Source organism: Cimex lectularius, unplaced genomic scaffold (genome assembly GCF_000648675.2).
Source record: "Cimex lectularius strain Harlan isolate CLEC.00 unplaced genomic scaffold, Clec_2.1 scaffold120, whole genome shotgun sequence".
In the NCBI taxonomy this organism is placed as follows: Eukaryota; Metazoa; Arthropoda; class Insecta; order Hemiptera; family Cimicidae; genus Cimex; species Cimex lectularius.
Genome location: NW_019392719.1, coordinates 1,154,529 through 1,175,445, shown reverse-complemented (window position 1 = coordinate 1,175,445; position 20,917 = coordinate 1,154,529). Strand labels below are relative to the sequence as shown.

Sequence of the window (20,917 nt, the reverse complement as noted above, 5' to 3'; positions counted from 1 at the left end):
CTTCGAAAACGCAGGAAAGAAGAGACAGCTTTGGCTAGACTGAGGATAGGGCACTGTCGATTGACGCACGGTCACTTAATGTCCCGAGAGCTTGTTCCAGTGTGTCCAGATTGCGGAGAAATAATCACTGTTAAACTTTTTTTAATAGCTTGCAAAAAATACGCAGACCTAAGAAATAAATTAAACTCGCAAATAATTTAAAAACAGTACTAGGTGACAACTTTAGTATTATCAAGAAATTATTTGGCATCCTCTATGAACCCTGCCTAATAATGAAAATATATTTTTTTCGCGTTCAAATGTTATATAGAAAGCCGGAAGTCGCCGGAGAGAGGGCATTTGTGGCTAACAACATATTTTTAAGGCAGTCATGACTCATGACCCTTGGTGGTACTCCCTACACGTTAACTCCCTCATGTTAAATTATATTCAGCATGTCTAAGCTGGGTTAAATTTATTGAAGTAATTTAAAGAATCTCTCTGGTTTGGTTTAATTGTCTGTTTGTCCGGGTTCAATTGGCTGGACAGACTTCCCCTGAGTACAAATTGGAATGCTTTAATATATCTTAACATATCGTCAGCTGAGCGTCCAACTGGCAGATCATTAATGGTCGGTCACATGCCTAATAACTCCCTTTGGGTCAATTGAAAATGAACCTATTAGAGGTACACCATCATATTCAAGAAGAACATTGTAACCCTCGCTATAACTTTTTTTTTTTAATGATTGGACAAGAGTAAACAACATCGGGTTCGGTTAGTGGGGATGAGGAAATTAATTAGTGAAAGTAACTCAAAAGAATATATCAGTATATATACCGTAGTTTGTTATTATGTAAGAACATTGAAAAACAATGCACCACCTGCTTAAATGAACTTAGGTGCAATTTAATTAGATTTGTTATTAAAATTGATTTCTGTATTAAAGCTTTTTTTGTTTGCTTATGGATTTTGGGAAGACCTCTATTTGTAGGGTACCATGGCGGCCGAGTGGTTAGGGTTCGAATCCCGGCCCAGCCTATGGTGTTTTAATTGAGCATAGTTCCGAAAGGAGTTCGACGGGGTTTTTGCATGCTGTAGTGAGAGCAGGCTGATAGGCTACAGCTTTCCGCCATACGTCATTAAAATCATTCACTCATATTTATATAATACTAGTGGGTTGAGATGGGAAGTTGGAGTCCGAGTGGATCGAAGTCACGATAGCTCAATGGTAGTGCAGCGGCGTATTAGCCGAAGATCGTGATTTCGACTCCCGCTCGTGACACTGACTTTTTTATCTCAACCAATCCTTACATAAAGAAGAACATTGAAAGAAGTTATTTGGTCAATCGGACCACGAAATGTAATGGATTTATATAATAGGAAATTTCGAATCTCTCTCAATAAGAACAACATTTTAGACCAGATGGATATCCATAATTAAATAATTAAATTAGGCGAGGTTTATGGGCAAAGTTAAACATCCTTCAAGTGGCCACCTCGTTCGCCTATCGATTTCTTTCTGTGAGGTCAGATCAAGTCTCAAATTTACCCCAATCCCATTGGCTTTCAAAACATGAATCAGTTGCAGCATGCTATACAAACACGTTATGACGATATTATGCCAGTTCAACTATGAAATTTGAAAAGTTTGGGCCACTTCCGATGAAGGGGGCGTGTTCAAACATCTCATTTGACTCTAGTAGATTCGTAATAATAGTTTATAGAATTGATGAATGTGGAGGAGTGCGGTGTTCAATCCTTTTAAAAGGATAGTTCCTACTCACATTAAGTTGTTTTCAATTCGAGAAATTGGTTTCGAGCTCTTAGCTCATCAGGTTGAAGGAGTTCTTCAGCCACGTCTCTCGACATGAATTGCAAAAGTGCAAATGTAAGTAAATCTTTTGCAATTCATGTCGAGAGACGTGGCTGTAGAACTCCTTCAACCTGATGATGCGCTAAAAGCTCGAAATCCGGATCATTGAAAACAACTTACTATGAGTAGGAACTACCTTTAGGAACTATCTTTAAAATGATTAAGCATGTTTTGCTTTGTTTTTTCGAACTTATATTTTTTTTTTAGGTAAATACTTAATACTTTTTCTAAAAAAATTGAAATCTTTGAATCGTTGAAAACAACTTACTGTGAGTAGGAACTATATTTTTAAAAGGATTAAGCATTTTTGTTTTGTTTTTCGAACTTTATTTTTTTCTTTAGGAAAGTACTTAATAGTTATTTAAGTATTTCTTATCATTAATTTGGTAGCTTTATCTAGTTAAATACAAATTAATTTTCTGTTTGACAAACTTCATTTATTAACACTTTTATGTTTCAAAATCCAAGAAATTCGCTTCAATTAGAAAATAGCACCAAATTCAATTTAAGCACATGGAACATTTTTTTCTTATGGCGCATCGAAAAATGCACCACCCTTTCCCCAGACACATTACAACAAATTATTTTAATTATGTATTAGTTCTTATGGCAAAATTGTCTTCTAGATGCCAGATGCCCAGTCCCATGGTGATCCAACCACTCCAATTTTAACCTTGTATGAAATGTGTTGTATTTAGTGACCGTTAGCCAATGATTATTTGGAGATCGTGAGATGCGGTCTGGTGTGACGTAGGTTTTAGAAAAACATTTTCTTTGTCGTGCCACGTTTCGATCTTTATTGAAATCATCATCAGGGCTCAAAGTGTTTGTTTTTTGTGTAGATGTTTTATTCTTGTGTGTTGTAAATATCTCACTGGCACTCTCAACACGGCATACAAGAATGACACATCTACACAGAAAACAAACACTTTGAGCCCTGATGATGATCTCAATAAAGATCGAAACGTTGACACGATATAGAAAATGCTTTTCTAAAACCTACGTCACACCAGACCGGATCTCACTATCTCCAAAAAATCCTTATATGAACTGTAGTTTTCCCTTCTTCTTAAAGATGCGAGACGTTTATTTCAAGAAGGAGCTGAAGGAGCAGATTTAGGTACATAGGGCGGGTGCAGTAGAAGTTGGATTCTTCCCATCGTTTAATAAAGTTTTTGCTTTCTATGTCATGAAGAGAAAGAGCAGGTGCTGTACTTTTGTTCAAACTAAACTTTCGTCTTATTACCAAAGTCTAAAAGTTATCGTCTTTCCTTAACCTCGAACAGTTAGATGATGCAGTTGCTCAGGTTAAAGCTCAGAATTGACCAATTGAACTGAACAAATTCATTGCTGATTATATCTTATAAAGTAGAAAAATAACTTGTTTGATATTTTTTCATGAGTAGGTAAATTAGTTTATATGTATGTCTTCTGATGCCAAAGGTTAGCGTCTCGCTCGATGGAATTCCATTTCCATATTTCTAGATTTACTTGTTTTTATTTGTTTCTCCATGTCACGAGCGGTAAAATGCAATTAGTCACGAGTATCAGGGAAATTGACGATTCACCTTATCTAGGGCCACACCCTTTCTAGTCAGGCGATAGTATCTGTCCGCCGGCGAAATGAAAGAAATCAGAATCCGTTTGACGATGGGGTGAGGGCGGGTGTGATTGATGGAACTGCAAACCAGGCGAAGCCTGGCCTCTTCTTCATGCTTCATTATATCGGCTGCTCTTGAATGCCATCGAGGAAGTGGAGACCCCGGTTTAAATGAAAAAGGGCAGAAAGCCGATGGATTAGTTTTTGAACATTTTGAAAGCCTGGCCGTTCTGACGCATGAGCGTTTTCACAACCGACAGAAGTAAGTACATACTAGATAGTACGTAGAAACGAAATAATAAAACAATAAGAAGCTATTCATTTGTATGTTTTATGTTGTTATTAAACACAAATTATATTACTATAAAGTCTAATTATATCGAGTCGTAAAATAAGTTCACGGTATTTTTAAGGTAAATTTAATGGAAATGTGAGATCCTTGTAAGAAATTTAATAGCCTCTCGTAGGAACAGGAGCTGAACGTGTCCCCCTCCTAAACACTACTCCCACACCTTATCCCTCTTTATACCTCAATCCCAATCCTAATCTCACAATTCAGCCACAATGTATGGTGTTATGCGACCCGAGCCGATGGTTGGATGGTACACGGGTAACTGTACCAATGTCGGAACCTCATGGGTACCAGATGACCTCCGTTGAGTAATTAACCTTACACCGGTGAGAGGGCTCCTCTGATGCTGACTTTTAGATCTTTCATATTCGTGGGAATCACATGGATAAACAAACAAACACCGGAGGATCCTGAAAGAAACCCCAAAAACCAACTTATGGAAACTGAAGAGGGCTCCGAACCCTCTACAACTCCCACAAACCAAGAATTGGAGGACAATCTCTTCGCGGCACACTCCGCAGAGGTGGGGGTGTTCAGGAAAAAACCAAACCTGAAGACGAAACTACTCAAATGGAGGAGACGGAAAAGATTGAAAAACTACACCTCAAACTCAAGAAAATCTCTGAGCCTCAGCGGCGTAAAATGGCAATCGATTGAGCCAAAAGGGAGAGTCAATCGTGAAAAGAATTCCAGACTCCGATACTGAGGCCGATCACTGGGTAGCACCCCATCATCAAGTGAATGTGCTCCTAGGACAGGTCCCATAAAAAAAGCAAAATTGAGTGAAGCGATGTGGAACAAACCACAGTTGGTGGGGAAGGCAATGATACATGTCAGCAAGTTTGTGACGACTACGCGGAACAAAGAGTTAACAGCCGATCAGGGCAAGGCCATCCAGCGGTTCATCCTAGCTGAGGTTTGGATCTGCAAAAACTCCAAAAGACCTAAGTTCAGGAATGGATACGTTTAAAAAGAGGCTGACCTGATAACCTGCGAGAACCAAATGACCAAGGAATGGTTCATGGAAACGGTACCTAACTACCTACTATCGACCCGTGAGAAGGAGCAATCTTCAGAGTAGGCCCTTATAAAGAAATTATAAAAACCACTGGCCATTTGAATTACGGATCCTGACCTTCTGGGCACTACGGACACTGCCACTATTCTCAGGCCCAATAACGGGCAGTGAAGGGTCGTCATCCAGAGAGTAGAAAGCAAAGGTCTAACACTCGTGGTAGACATAGATTCTGCATCCTTTGAGGCTCTAAGCATAGCCAACGTAAAACTTAATCTTGGCTTTGCAATAATAACCCTAAGGGTCTTCAATAAAGCGGTAAAGACGTGTACAGAGGGTGCGTCAAGCAAACCTCCAGGACAATTAAGCTGTTATACTTACGATTTGTCGTGTGGCCGAGGAGAATATTCTTGTAAAGCATCCACTTTTCTGTCAATGAAAATTCGGTTCACTAAATGAGGAAAGACTGCGACAAGCATATCCGGCTGCTCTCATATGCGTAATAATGCTCGTATGAGATATGTTAAGAGACTCTCCGATGTCTCGTGTCATTGAGTGTTTTGTGGGAGTTATTTGTGACAAAAACATGAATTGGGTCCTCATCAAATGTTGAAAAATGACCAGAGCGCTTGGCGTCTTCCAATCAAAATCCTCTTCTGAAACGAGCATACCAAAAGCACCTTCACCTCACACAACACAAATTTCCCTAGCAGTCTGAACTGCGGTTTTACCTTTGCAGTATTGAAAAAGAAAAAAATAAATGACAAAAATTCATTTTTCCCTCATTTTAAATTAGCAAAACACCTTGCAAAAATATGTTAATGTGTCCAACTACTACTACTACTAGAGATACGATTTTTTAAAAGTATAAACGATGCTTTGATAATACGATTTGTAGAGGGTTTTAAAAATTCGAGCAACCCTGCAACTAAACCTACAACTTGTTTATTTAAAGGGCGAAACAGTGAAACATTAAAAAATTCCATCTTTGTCAATTTGATCAACAATGACCTTCTGTCCGTATTTATGGTAATAATTTTGATAAAATTTATGTAAATTAGAAACAAGAAACATTTTGTCGTACATAAATTTTAGAGTCGTCGAATGAAGGATAACAAATGTTGAAAACACATCGAAAATGTGACTAAAATTTTGTAACATAGTTCCATATTATTACATCCACTACTCTTCTTAATCCTCTTGTTGGCAGAAATTTAAATCAGTTGTTTTCCATTGTACGCTCTTTTTGTAACAATTTTTACGAATATTGTACCGAACGTGTGATAAACATTTCGATCTTTGCCCGAAATCATACTTAGATATCTTTATAGACAACGAACCTTGCTAAGGTCGAATCGATAAACAAAGCGATGGTGGGGATTCTATTCATTATAACTAAACTCCTACGAATCTTCCAACTGGACTTTTACTCATTAAAAATATATGTTATCCAAATAAATTCGAAAACTATAAAATCGATTTAAAATTTGCGGATTTTTCAATTAAAGAAACTTGTCTTATAATTATCTATTAAAAGCTGTCTTATTTACTTAATTTTTGTTTGTCAAATATTATATTCTATTATTGCCATTTTTACACAGTTGAACCGAAAAAATTTATTTCTGATTGTAATTTGTAGTACATTACAACTACCTTCAATTTGGCAACAAGAACACTGAGAAAGGAAATAAATATAAAATGTAAAACTAGAGTGTAGCAACTGAAGATTCTCCATAAGAATGACTATACTCCAAATGATACTGCAATACAATGTTGTCTATTTATAATTGTGACTTGTACCACTGTCACTGCCACTGGACTTCTTCTATTCGTCGAGTTGAGATTTTCAGGATTGGAGGTTTTTGTTGGTTGGAATATTCAGGTATGTGTACCCAGTTTCATTGGACACATAAAATGGAACATCAAGAATTTTTCTTAAGTTTACGGACTGGGCAGTATGGATGCGGCGGATATTGGGATATTACTATATACCCCAAACTTCCAGACCGGATGTCCATATCGGCTTCACTAAATTATTATAAAGCAGTATTATATTTGTGTATGACGTAAGTCAGAGGTTTATCAAGAAGTCGTGAAAAAGCTTTGTATCGATTCATAACTTGTTACGTTTTATTCCTGTGAAACGTCGATGTGCATGCCTAGGTATAGCACCTTGTCCGCAGTCGGAAGGGGGTATGAACTAAACTTGAGAAAGGGTCTTTTGTTGGAAAGTGAAATTTATGCGGGTGCATGTTTCTATCTATTATTTTATCCTTTTCTTTTCACGACAAGACTCTTGCTGTTGGAAGTTTTGGGTGGAAATGACACGATCGGAGTTATTTGAGAGGATCTTTGAACTGTTATTCAATTCATATTCACCTTGTTTGCGAAGGTCAGTGCGGTGATTTGAGTATGGAATGGGACGTCAGCTACACCTGGTAAAGTGTGAGGACCAGAACGACTAGAACGCTACCCCGAGGGACACCAGCACGGATGATGTGCGGAGAGGAAATTGCCTTCAATGATGGAAAAGAAAACAAAACGAATCAGGAGGCTAGGAAGTAGTAGGAGGAAGGATGTTCTTAAGCATAAACAGCAAACCAAGATGCCAAGCAAGATCAAAAATTTGGCTTTCGTCATGAAAGGCCCCAGAACAGTACAGCATCAACTTAAGAGAGGAGGAAATGTCTTCCTCACAAGGGCACTGATGGATCGTTTAAAGGCAGTTGCCGTTTGGAACTTATATTTTGAGTTGGATATGGTTTGAAAATTATATTTTGAGAATTTAGAATGAAAAAAATATTTTGAAATAGGAGCTTTTCTAAACAATTTCTCAAGCTGGGCAAGTAGTCTTTAGTACAATGAGTGTTGGTTTTGGGAACATTCGGATATAGTAGTTAGTATCCAAGCAATAGGAAATTAGGGCGTGAAAAGAACAGAACTGAATAGTTATGTAATGAATACGATGGCATTTTTGAGAAGATGTTGGAAGATCTTAAGTATTAGTATAGTAGTAAGGTGGTAAAAAGAAGGAATAAGGTCAACCTGGAGTTTTTTGGTTTAAGATCTTATGTATTAGAATGAACGTCAAAGGTGAAAAAGCTTTAGGAGAGAGGTATAATGGAATAAAGGAGTGTCAATATTCCTCGGCCATCGAAACAAAATAGAAGCTCTAAAATATGTAAAATATCTAAACAAAATGACACTACATAAACAGACACTAAATGGATTTCAATCCTATGCAAACTAAAGAAACGTACAAAGTACAATACCTATTTAATAAATTAGGAATGAAAACAACACTGAAGACCACGAACACAATCGGAAAACTACTAAGACAAAACTTTAGCAAAAATGGCATCTTCACCATAACGCAAGCGACAAATAGAAAGAGACAAATCCATCAGACAAGACGAAAAATAAAAACCAGATAAAAAATACATATTATACATACAATTGCTTAAGGAAAATCAAACTAAACGGCTCACCTCACAGGAAACCATCTCGAACCATCAACAATACAGACAAGCATGAAACTGCTATAACGTACAATATGGGGAATATACAAGAAAATTTTGAAATATACAGACAAAGGCATTTAATACTAAAAGAAAACTCATCATCTAAGTTAACAACACTCCATACACATTCAAAATATTATGCCAAGTAAAAAGAAAAACCGAGGATCACAAACACCGACCAGAACAATAAAAGAAAAAAAATTAAATAAAATCTTCCAAAGAAACGGATAAACAAAGGTAATGCCGACCCTTAGGATGGAGACTTGATTTCAATGATATCACACAGGCACATTAGTGATGACGAACTGGCGAAATATATGACAGATAAACACTGCGAGGATAGGCAGACCAAAATTATAGGCAACGACCAAATTACAGGTTCAACATCCAGAGAAATCTCACGGTATTTCTATATCGTTGTTTTATATTTATTGTTTTCTTGTTAACAGTTTCATATCATTTCTTGCTGTTCTTGTCTTGACGGAACGAACTTTGCAATTGCGTGCTTACTGGTTTGGCCTGTTATACGTGTAAAGAGGACAAGACTGACAAAATAACGCACAGATCCACCTCTAAATATCATGGTGATCGTAGACAGGATATTTGCCAAGAAACATTTATATTATGTTTTATTTTTTCAATATAAACTTGTATTTTTCAATTAATTAATCTTTAAGTAAGGTATTGGTTGAGATAAAAAAGTCAGTGTCACGAGCGGGATTCGAACCGATGACCTTCGGATAAATGAAGATTACTTAAAGATTAATTAATTAAAAAGAATTTATTTGGTCAATCAGACCACGAAACCTAATCGATTTGAATAAACTTGTACGTTCAATAAATCGTACACTTATTATCAATTACCTAATCGCTATGTTTCATATTGATTATATTTTTCCGTTGCCGTTATCCTTGCATTTTCATTGGCTTCATTTCATTCTTTTTCTGAGCATTACGGAACGGAATTAACATTAAAATCGCCCGCTTATTGCTGATTTATTTTTAAAAATGAAAAGGTCAGACAAACAATTCAAAATCCCTTGAGTAAATCACTTCGCTTTTCGCCTTTTACATAACATTACAAATTATAATTTTTAACGAGTTTTTTTCCGTTTCTTATTAACGAACAAACAAAATTATAATTAATGGAATGGAAACAATTGACCGGCTGAATCGAAAGGACATTTTCAAACCAACCTTGATCAAATAAAACCAGTTTAAATTTTGCTGGAATTATTTTATGTTTTTTGCCATGTTATTTAGTTACTTTTAATCAAAGAGAGTCGTCACATTTTTTCTTGTTATGATAATAAGTAAGAATGTGTGAATGTATGTTATTTTATCTATTAATTGCAAATATTTTCCTTAGTATAACGATAAGATTAATTAATTTAATTGCTATCTCGTCTCTCTTCCTCTCTCTCAATCTCCCCATTTCTGAGCACATATCTAAATACTGTTTAATTATTTTTATTAATTACTTTTCTCTTGTTGGTGGGTTTCACACTAATCAGAATAAATTGTATTTTCACCGCTTCATTGTTTGCCAAGTTAAAAGAAGAAGATAAAAAAAGAAGACATCGCCCCGAAAACAAATTAAGCACTGAAATTCAGACAACGTAAACGTAAAATTGACAAATAACCGGGTCGTACTGAAATTTGGCACAAAATTTTACGCCTGTTATGGGCCTTTTCGTCATATTTTTGTCCATGGAAAATCCAGTCCATGACAATGCACTTGTCACACTCGGGCACCCTTCTCCCACGACTATTACGTCGTGGATAGCAAGTTATAAATAAAGAGATTGCTATTCATGGATTAATGATTGGTCATTACACAGATAAATGACGAGCAAAATATAATGGGTGTCACGAAGGGCAAAAAATATTATTTGGTGACTCACAAAATCCTGATTCTGACTGTCTCCCTCTCTTTCTCAATCCTTCCCTTTCATTCTTTCTCTCTCTGTTTCACTCAGTCTGTCTCACTCACTCTCCCTCTCTCTCTCTCCCTCTCTCTCTCTCTCTCTCTCTCTCTCTCTGTTTCTCTCTCTCTCTCACTTTGTCTGTCTCACTCTCTCTCCCTCTCACACTCTCTCTCTCTCCCCCACTCTCTCTCTGTTTCTCTCTCACTCTCACTCTCTCTCACACTCTCTCTCTGTCTCTCTCTCTGTCTCTCTGTCTCTCTCTCTNTTTATATATCAATCTATTTATCTTTCTTTTCCTCTTATTTTTATATTATTTTTTTGCATATGTGGACATGTGCGTCAGTATGTCAGTGTGCTTTAATACACTATACGTTTTATTTATATAATGCATATTGATTAATTATCGTATTGTTGATTATTTTTATGACTTCTCCGAATAAACTGTACAACGAATAGACTAATTTCCTATCTTGGTTTTTGTGGGTGTATGTGCCTGTTTGGTTTTGTCTATGTTTTTGATGTATTGCTGTGCAATTAATTATCTTCTCTCTCACTTTCTCTCTATCTCTCTCCTCATTATCTCTCATTTTCAACGTTGAAAAAGCAGATTGCCACAGCGGACCTATCTCGCCTGAATAGAAGAATAAATAAATGTATTTCCCGTGATGTTTGTGCGTGACGCAACTGCTTGTTTCCTTTTTTTGTTGTTGTTTAACAATTCTGTTAAAACGAAAATATTTTATAACCCATTTGCAGCGATTGGAAATATGATTGCATTATAAATTCACATTTCTTTTATTGTTTAACCGATAACTGATTACTCAGTACGTCTTTTCTTGCTTCACGCTATCTTCAGTGAAGAACTAACACTTTTGACGGTTTCTCATTTGAGAACTTCGCAGACATGTAAACATCAACTTTAAGTTATGTTTAAAGGAATAATTATTTTATATTTAGCGTAAAGCATTTCATTTCGTCGCAGAAGTACATACAATGTTCCTGGTAATAGTCGGTGATAGTGGTAATAGTAGATCGTGTTTTATGTAAATAAACAAACTTGGCGTATTCACTTTTTGAAATTCAGCTTGTACAAACTGTACGTCTTAAGACAGAAAAAGAAGAAATTCCTGTAAGTTAAAATAATTCTGTTCTCCATATTAAAAAATGGCTCCTGTCGATGTTTTTCTTTAATTTAATATAATAAAGGTAAAGTTCATATCAAATTAAAAAATTAATATGCGCACGTTGGGTTATTTACTTACACATTACAAATTTTTTTTTCTTGAGAGAACGTGGCCTATCATTAAATCATTAATCGATAATGTTTCTTTATTTGTAAATATGACATCATTTCCATGTATGAGGAAATGGAAGGTGAGGAAGCTGACATTTCTGCCAACTCAGCAAAGAATCGTGATCTCATACAAATAGATTAATCAATCATAAATTAATCTTGCTAAAAATATTAAATAGTTGGGGCGTCGGAGTCGGAAACAGTTTAGGTTTTGACACAGTTATCGTTGTACGGTCCTGGGTTCGAACCCAGCGGCCTTAGACAGAAAATTTATCGAAACACCGGAATAAATTTATTTAAAACAATTAAATTTATCTAACAATTTATTACTTTGTTTTGCTCAAAGTAATGCATTAAATTAATTAAAGTTTTGGTTGAAATGAAAAAGTTAGTGCCATGAGTGGGATTCGAACCCACGACCTTCAGCTAAATACGCCGCTGCTCTACCACTTGAGCTATCTTGACTTCGATCCCCTCGGGCACTAACTTCCCTCTTCAACGTACAACCTTTCGAATTTTTCCTCCCTTTTGCCTTGCATTGAAAAATGGCAAAAAGGAGGGAAAATTCAAAAGGTGGGGTAGAGAGGGGAAGTTAGTGCCCGAGGGGATCGAAGTCACGATAGCTCAAGTGGTAGAGTTGAGGCGTATCAAGCCGAAGGTCGTGGGTTCGAATCCCGCTTGTGACACTAGCTTTTTCATTTCAACCAAAATCATGCATTAAGAACAAAAGAGGCGTTGCGATTGTGATACTCGCTATGTGGACTGCACGTGACGTCGCATAGATGTGCACACCCTACCAAAACGTGGCAAGGCGTCGGGTAGCGTCTCATAGCGTTGCATCGGAGCTGGAAGCATTCTTCGAGCAGTTTTTATGCCAGACCCATACGTCTACCCGGCCCATTGACTCAGAGAAATGATTAGTATTTAATTTCAACTTTTCAACTTTCCATGTTCATTTAAAGTTTTTTTATTAGTTTATAGTAAAGATAAACTCAGATTATGTTCCGAACAAAGAAAAATGTTATAAGCGAGTTTGGACAACTCTGCTGACAAGATAATTCAATTAAAACATATTGACACATAACAAGTATTTCTTAGTCATCCAAAAATGACATTTAGAAAGTCGTTCAAGTATTTCCATTAATGGCATTTTTATTTGTAATTTAATTTGAAATAAAAGTAACCGAGGAAAACGCTTCGTTATAAATTAAAATTAATAATGTAATTTAAATCGGACAATAAAATGTTTCGCTCGAGAGGTTTTAAATTAAATCCGATATTTTCATTTCATTTCATACATTCATTTCAATTCGAAAAACATTAAGTAGGATGGAAAAATTATTTGCGTTCAGGGCTGGTAAGGTATATACATTACATAATTTGAGGTACATACCAAGTCTTTGACCGGAAATGGCACAAGACGAAGTAACTTGCAGAAGAAGTTCAAGCACATCCTAGTTATCCTAAGATCCTATCTTACCTATCGTTAGTTCCAAATATTCCACACAACATCAATATCTATCATATGCAGCAGGTGTCCCGTAAGGCAGCGTCTTTGTTCCCCTGCTTTTACTCACTTACATCCGATCTGTCATTACCTTCGCCAATGATATTACATTCCTTTCCTCTGTTAAACAGCCCATCATGGCTTCCCATAATCTACAAAAATTACCTGCGTCCTCTTGAATCCTGACTCAAGGAGGAAGATTGGACAATCAAATTAGACGAAACCAAAACCACCAACTTCAGTCATGGGACATCTCCATGATCCACATCTAGGATTAACAACTTCCGGTCGATAGCTACATACTGATTATCAACGCTGAGTTGCATCTACCTGCACCATGACATTGTACATACAACAACATGATAATAAGGAACTGACAGAAAACTATGATCAACATATGAAAGAGAAACCTTCAACAGAACTAAAACTAAAATGGAGAGGTAGCAACAGCCTAACAAAGGAAATCCAATACCTATTCACTTTTTCTTAATGATGGTTTTACTCACAGATTTATAGTTTACAACTATCCGGATTTCGAACATTAAGCGCTCATCATCAGGTTGTAGGAGTTACAAACCCATCGCTCGACATGAATTGTAAGAGTGAAAACTACAAATTCTGTTAGTACAACCATCATTTACAAAGAGTGATTCTACATACACACCCCACTTTACTATTTCTGTCCGATACACATGGCTCCAAGGACGACACGAACAAGATTGACTGATAGAGTTTTATTTTGCCAGGATTTCGAGTTTAAGGAAAATTTCCAGGACCAAATACTCAGAACCCATGGGACAATACAACAGTATCCACCGTGCTCAGGTTCATGCAATCGATAGATGTACCCAGTTCAATCTGAACGATGAGAACAAAAACAAGAATAAAGCATCACATAGGCAAGGTACGGGGGCAGGAGTATTTGATCCTGGAACCAAATACTCAGAACCCATGGGAAAATACCACAGTGTCTTCCAGGCTTATGTCAACGCAATGGAGAGATGTAGCCAATTCAACCTAAATAAAGGGTACATAAACAAGAAAATTGCTCTCGTTTCAGATAACCAAGCAGCCGTGAAAGAGCTAAGCTCAATCACCATTAGTTCAAATATAGTGCTGAAACGCAAAACTAAACTAAAAGTAAGTATCAAAACAGTCACCCTCTGCTGAGTCCAAGAAAGCTACTATACAGCTGATAGGACCCGTGCCCTTCTATGGCCTAGGAATCCATACTATCAATGAGTACCATAGACAAAAGGAGACCAAGAAAATGAGGTTACCACGGAAGTCACTCGTTGGACACAAACAATCCAAGAACGTTGTAGCAAACTCTGGAAGGAAAGAGGTAAGAAAATGCTTTAAAGGAAGCAGTTAAAAACTGCGAACCCTAACAGGATCCTTAACAGGATAAATGGGTATCTAAAGAAGATTGGCATAACCCAACACCGCAAGTACAGATTCTGCAAAGAAGCAGAGAAAACACCAACACGCATACTAACATACTACATACTCTTGTGCTACATTTGCACGCAGGTGTTTTGAGATGTATAATGCAACCGTAGAAGATATTCAACCACTGAAACCCTGCCTAATAACCTTTGATGAACTAGGACTCACCGGCTTGCTGTAAGCATAGGACAGGTGATACAACTCTCAAAAGGGCGCAGTGTACTACACACCCCGAATGATACATCTTCATCTATATGTAAAAAATCTTATGGAAAAACAGTTTGAACCACATCTTGAATTAACTGTCGGTCAAGCTTGTCCATACCTTGATGTGCACATCTGGTTGGTGCACATCTTCATCCATATCCGTGATCCCTGCGGGTTCGTATCATCTGGGAGCGAGGTCGGCTTGGGCCCGTCTTGCACCGCTTGTCTTTTCATCAGCCAATCGACGAATGTCCCGGGGGAAATAAATTCAAGAAAACCCTTCAGGGATAATTTGTAAATATGAATTTGTCCCGTCGAGCAGCACTCCCACCAGGGTCGACGCGGATCGGCCCCGCTGGCATTTTCGCCTCCAGTCTTCTATAACCTTTCCCAGCGTTGCTTCATCTGGAGGTTCCACGCACGGAAGTACTCTAGTTTCAATATTTAGTTATTTATTACTCATGGGCAAATTCGTCGTCTCTTCCTCCAGGACAATTCACGAGAGTGTGAGTACCATTGACGTTCTTTCAAGTCAACTAATGTATTCCAAAAAAAATGTGGATTGTCTCCGATAAAATGTTTTCCCCTTGATATACATATTTTTTAATTTTCGGCCAGATTTAACGTTTTCCTCAAGCCTTGATTGGTTTTTAACTCGCCGCTCTTTCACTCGAGTCTGGTATTTTTAATATTGACATTTCGCAAAACGCCTCGGTTAAAGGTCAATCAGAAATCTGTATTAAAACCCTGTTTCAAAAGCTCCCGATAATTACCTACGATCCATCTCAACCAGTCTTGAGGGAAGAAAAAATTCGAGGAATTTTTATTTTAGAATTTCCTATTTAAACGAAAAAAAAAAATCGCCCTTACCCCAGTATAACGTTTCACAAGAGTGGCCCTTCAGTAAAAAGTACTTCATCAGTTAACAAGTTTTCTTTAATGCCACTTCTTTTTAACACAATTAAAAATTAATAATCACAATTTAAACTATACCGCACAATCGTTCACGTGTCTCTCATAAATATTGTTGCACAGTGAAAGTCAGGATTTTTACTTCATATACATACGTTCATGACTTCAATTTAAATATATGCTCGTCATAAAATGGCAATTAATTTGATTCAATATAAAAAAAATAAAAGCAGCCCTGCATAATTTGCAGATGGAATGTATAACAAAAATTCTTGTATCTTAATGAGGTCATTTATGGGTCTGGGTACCCAGGAAAAATATTTAAAAAAATGTGTGTGTTAAGTGAGATGCGGTCTGGTGTGACGTAGGTTTTAGAAAAACATTTTCTTTATCGTGCTAACATTTCGATCTTTGTTGAGATCATCTTCAGTGCTCAAAGTGTTTGTTTTCCGTGTAGATGTGTCATGAGCCCTGGAGATGATCTCAATAAAGACAATGTTTTTCTAAAACCTACCTCACACCAGACCACATCTCACGATCTGCAAATAATTTTAAAAATATTACTAAGAATTTCGTGGAAAAATGGCTCCTAAATTTTGTACACATTTGTGGTCGTACTCAGTCAACCAGTAGAGCAGCATAGGCAAACCCAAACAAGATGTATTTCTTCTTATTTTTGTTGATTTTGGGAGCAGATTAAAAAAATAAATTGATCTTTTAAAAACGCATTTAATGTAAAAACATACTAATAAATTTAACTATAAATACACTGATGAACAAATTTAACGCACCATTCAATTTATGCGGTTTAAAATTAAATCCACCATCTTTCTGCATTAGTTACTTATAATTAGGATAACATTATTAGATAAAGTATAAGGCTAGCAGAATGCCACCAGGAGACTGAATGTAAATCTCTTTACAATAGGAAGGGTTTTCAGCAGTTCAGTGAAACAGGGCTTCAAACCAAAAGGCCAGGGCAAGGTCGACCTAGGTCTACTGACGAGAGAGAAGATACATTTATCCGCCATCAAGCTCTATGAAATCGCATCAGTACAGGAAATTAGATAAGAAATCTGATAAGATAAGTCCGAAATGTTAGCATTGTAAAGAAGAAGGCACAATGAAAATAACTTCTTAGTCCGCCACTCGGCTCGTGGACCTCAGTTCGTATGAATTGGACATTTGAAGATTGAGGACGATTTATCTTTACAGATAACTTGAGAGTTGGCCTCAAATCTTCAGATAGGTGTAATTTCATGCAGAGACACTAAGGAGAAAGGTACACCCCATGTTGTATGGTCCCTCAGATGCCATTCCACAGTTGGACATTGTGTTCCGAGATGGCATTTTCTTAGATGCCCGCACTGAATTGGATGTGTGAGGAAGATCTAAACTTAAAGAGTTACTTACAAGACATAACCAAAGAACATGTAGTGCCATCCCCCCCCATCAGTGGGAGATCCCTGCTACTGCCAGGACCCTTAGAGCATGTATTGTGGTTGTATACCTGAATGAGGTTGGAGTTGAGCCTTAGTGAGGCCAGCTTGAAGTTCAGATTTGAACCCAATCGAACACTTTTTGGATCAACTTAAGCAACGAGTGCGACGTTGAATCAAAAGTCCTAACACCTTAGAAGAGTTGGAAAAGGCTGTTCTTGATGAATGGGAAAGAATTCCTCACGATTTTATCAGAAATATTTTCCAAGGGTTGAAAATGCGTTTAACGGAGTGATTCATAGCAGAGGCGGATGATATACTTCGTATTAAAGAGGACAAAAAAGTTTTTTTACATTTTTATTATTTGTTTTTGAATTTTTTTCTTTACTCAATAATTGTTTTTTAATATTAGGTAACAAACATTTTCTTTTTAAATGCCTTATTTTTACAATCAATCGTATTTTTGGTGTGCAAAATATGAATAAATGTAAATACATTAAAATTTAATGGTGGTGCATTAATGTGTGTATCATTTATGCATTTGTACATTTATGTCACATTATTATAATTTTAAAAGTTATCACAGCCTAATAGATTTGATCTCTTACTCGATAATTGATATATGGGTAACATATATTTAAATATTAATAAATTAAACTCAGGTATTAGGAGTAAAGATCATGAGATACATAACTTACAAATTCTTAAAAACTAATAGCACAAGTTTATCCACTAATAAAGATTTTTAAAAATCAACAAAATTTACCACTATGTGGATATCTGCAGAGCCAGTTATTTCTTGATAGGTGACTGTTCCAACCATTACATGTTGATCGTTATTTAATTATATGAATATATAAGCTGAACCTAAAATATTAACATCATTTTCAATTGTATAGTATAGTAACATTTAATAAATTATTAATACGTTATACAAATATGAGTCGTTATGTCAATTGTGGAGGGGCTCTCATGTTTATCTTTGTGTGTTTCTCAAGCCAAATCAACCCTCCATAAATTTCACTTGTTTTTATACTTTCTGTCTGTGTATTTCAGGTGTTTGATGTCAATTTGATGTGTAATGCTTAATTTAATTTTGTTCTGTTTTCTTTTTTTCTCTCTCTCTAATATCTTGGGCCTTTCCAAGTCGAATTGGTGTTTTTGTTCATAACAGTGTTTGTATAATGTGGTTGCAGTCCTATCCATGTTATTGCAATCCAAACTGTGTAATTGGGTGCATAAATATAACCATTGTTTTCTTTGGCCAATATAATAAGGGTTGCAGTCTAAACAGCTAAACCTGTATATTACATTTGATATTTCATACATAATACATGGTGCTTTTAAAGGAGAGTACAAGTTAAAATTCTATTCTTATAGAGATTTGTAGTGTAGGATTAACTTAAAAATTAACTATAAATAAATAATTAATTACACAAATTAAAAAAAAAAAAAACTGCCTATACCTATGTACCTAATTACTTTTTTTCTTGACAATAATTTGTTAACCGTAAAACTTAGCCTACAACAAGTCTAAAATAACATAAAACTAAAAAATAATAAATCTATGAAATAATTACTTATATATAATTGGCAGGTCATATTGGGCATTTTTCTCTTTCCTCGCTTTTTGAAAAAATTACAGATTGCATTTTTTTTAACATTTCAATAAATTTATTATAAACTAAATAGCAGGATAGTTGAGAGTACAGAATTAATTTTCAATTTGTATGTTCCTACACACTATGTACGAAAAGTTTTTGATTACCATTGGAGAAAAAATTAACATCTTATCAACAAAGTTTTACGTCAATAAATACATTTAAATAGTTACAAAACAATTCTAAAGTCAAGTTCTACGTTTGCACAATCACAAAATCCCTGACACCAAAATAAATTAAATTTCTTGCACTTAAAAAAAAAAAAATAAAATAAAAATTGGCACAAAAAGTGCACAGATCTGGTACGGTGGACTGCACTGTTCAAAAATCTACAGCTTTCCGGAGATGGTCCGTGTGTTACAGGTCTCTAATGAAAAATTTCAAACTCCCCATACATTTTTCTATAAAGAGAAACAAGGTGCACATGGCGTTATCCTCAGGTACTGGAAAGCGCCTGGCGAGGACAACCCCCCTGTGTGTCCTATTGTATCCTATGTTCTTGTGTCCTATGTAAACACATCTATTCATCATAAAAATTAGATAAACACTAGCAAATTTATAACTTCCTATATGTTGATTTTTATTTGCAAGGCAAGAATGCTGTAGTTCAACAGAAAATTTTGATAAATAAAAATATAGTATGCATCGTTTTATTTGGCCTTTCATCATAAAGCATAAATGTATCATAGAATGCATATTCTTATGTCATACAGTCTTCATGGTTTTTTTATTTTTTTTGGGGAGGGGGTGGCTTAAAAAGTGTTCAAGCAAGTTACTCGGTTAACTTCTGTCTTTTTGTTATTCTTCGTTAGCACATCTCATAAAGGTTAGGTAATACTAGCACATTTCTAACTTCCTATTTGTCCATAAATATTCGAATACATCTTATATGCTGTTGATTTTCATTTGCATGCACCAACTAGGTATGGTTGCAGCTCGAGAAAAATTTGCATTAAAAAAAATTGTCAATGATCTTTATCAATTAATTTTCTTGTAAGGAAAGGGCTTAAACATTTATTTGTAAGTTAGACTTAACTTATATTTTTTCATTATTCTTTCTTAACAAATTTTTTGTCAGTGTGTAATTGTATCACAGCGAGTTAGGTGTTAATTTCTACCTTTTTGTCATTCTCCGTTAACTAATCTCTTTGTCATAAAGATTAGATAACACTAGATGATTTTGATTTGCATGTAGGTAGGCTAAGTTTGATTAAAAAACAACAGTGCATTTTTTTATTTTTTGTTCATTACAAAGGGTAAATGTATCATAAACTGTATTATTTTTGTGTTTTATAGCCTTAATTTTTTTTTGGTGTTGGTGTACTTCAACACTTATCTAGTTTTTAGTAAGAATTTAGTCTTAGGCTTTTGATTTGCTAAGTGAGTAAAATGGAATGTCGAGTTGTATTTAGCTAAACCACTATCTTTTGAGCGACAAGTGAGATAGCGGCGAAACAAATGCCAATTCAAAGTAGGTGAAAAGTTATCTCTGTGTTGTACCTAGTCTAATATTCATTAGTACATAGGTAAGTACACTAAATGTATTTCAGAATATGAGTTACTAAAGTTTACAAATATACAAGTAGAATTATCTAAATCTCAATGTAACTTTTCAGCTGTCTAAAAAGCACATAGCATTTAAAAGGAAATGATTGCCTTCTCGACTTAAAAAATTGGTTATTGAAGTTAGGATGTTGATCTCTGTCTTTTTATTATTTTTTGTTAACACATCTCTTTGTCATGAAGATTATATTATATATAAGAAAAATTTGACTCAGGAACAATCATGACATTGTAACTAGGGTAGGTCTCCCATGAGAGGTGTCTACATCCTGCCAGGCACCTTGTGGTCTCCCACCCCAGTTTACAAATATTAAAGAAAATTAACTTATTCAAAATTATACTTATATTGATTAATTAATCTTTTTATGTAAGGTTTTGGTTGAAATGAAAAAGTTAGTGCCATGAGCAGGATTCGAACCCACGACCTTCAGCTAAATACGCCGCTGCTCTACCGCTTGAGCTGTCGTAACTTTGAGCCACTCGGACACCAACTTCCTATCTCAATCTACAACCGTTTGAATTTTCCCTCCTTTTTGCCATTTTTCATTATACTTATATATATATATANTTTTTTAATTACACTACAATAGCTCTTAAAGGGCTTTTTCAAGGCT

General features: G+C 35.7%; 1 protein-coding gene across 9 annotated transcripts in view; it reads left to right on the top strand.

The window, feature by feature from the left end:
• Nucleotides 1-15,111: 15,111 nt before the first annotated feature.
• LOC106667923 (PQ-loop repeat-containing protein 1) overlaps nucleotides 15,112-20,917 on the top strand; it is a 311,097-nt gene continuing 305,291 nt past the window's right edge. For 3 of the 9 annotated variants that reach the window (XM_014396206.2, XM_014396208.2, XM_014396207.2), the window contains exon 1: nucleotides 15,118-15,234. Coding sequence is in view for 1 of the 9 variants with exons in the window: in XM_024226611.1 (XP_024082379.1) it covers nucleotides 20,199-20,211 (13 nt within the window). In the remaining 8 variants the exon portion in view is untranslated. Of the gene's footprint in view, nucleotides 15,235-20,067; nucleotides 20,212-20,917 lie in introns of those variants that run through there. The other 6 variants (XM_024226612.1, XM_014396210.2, XM_014396213.2 and 3 more) reach the window with 5 other exon arrangements.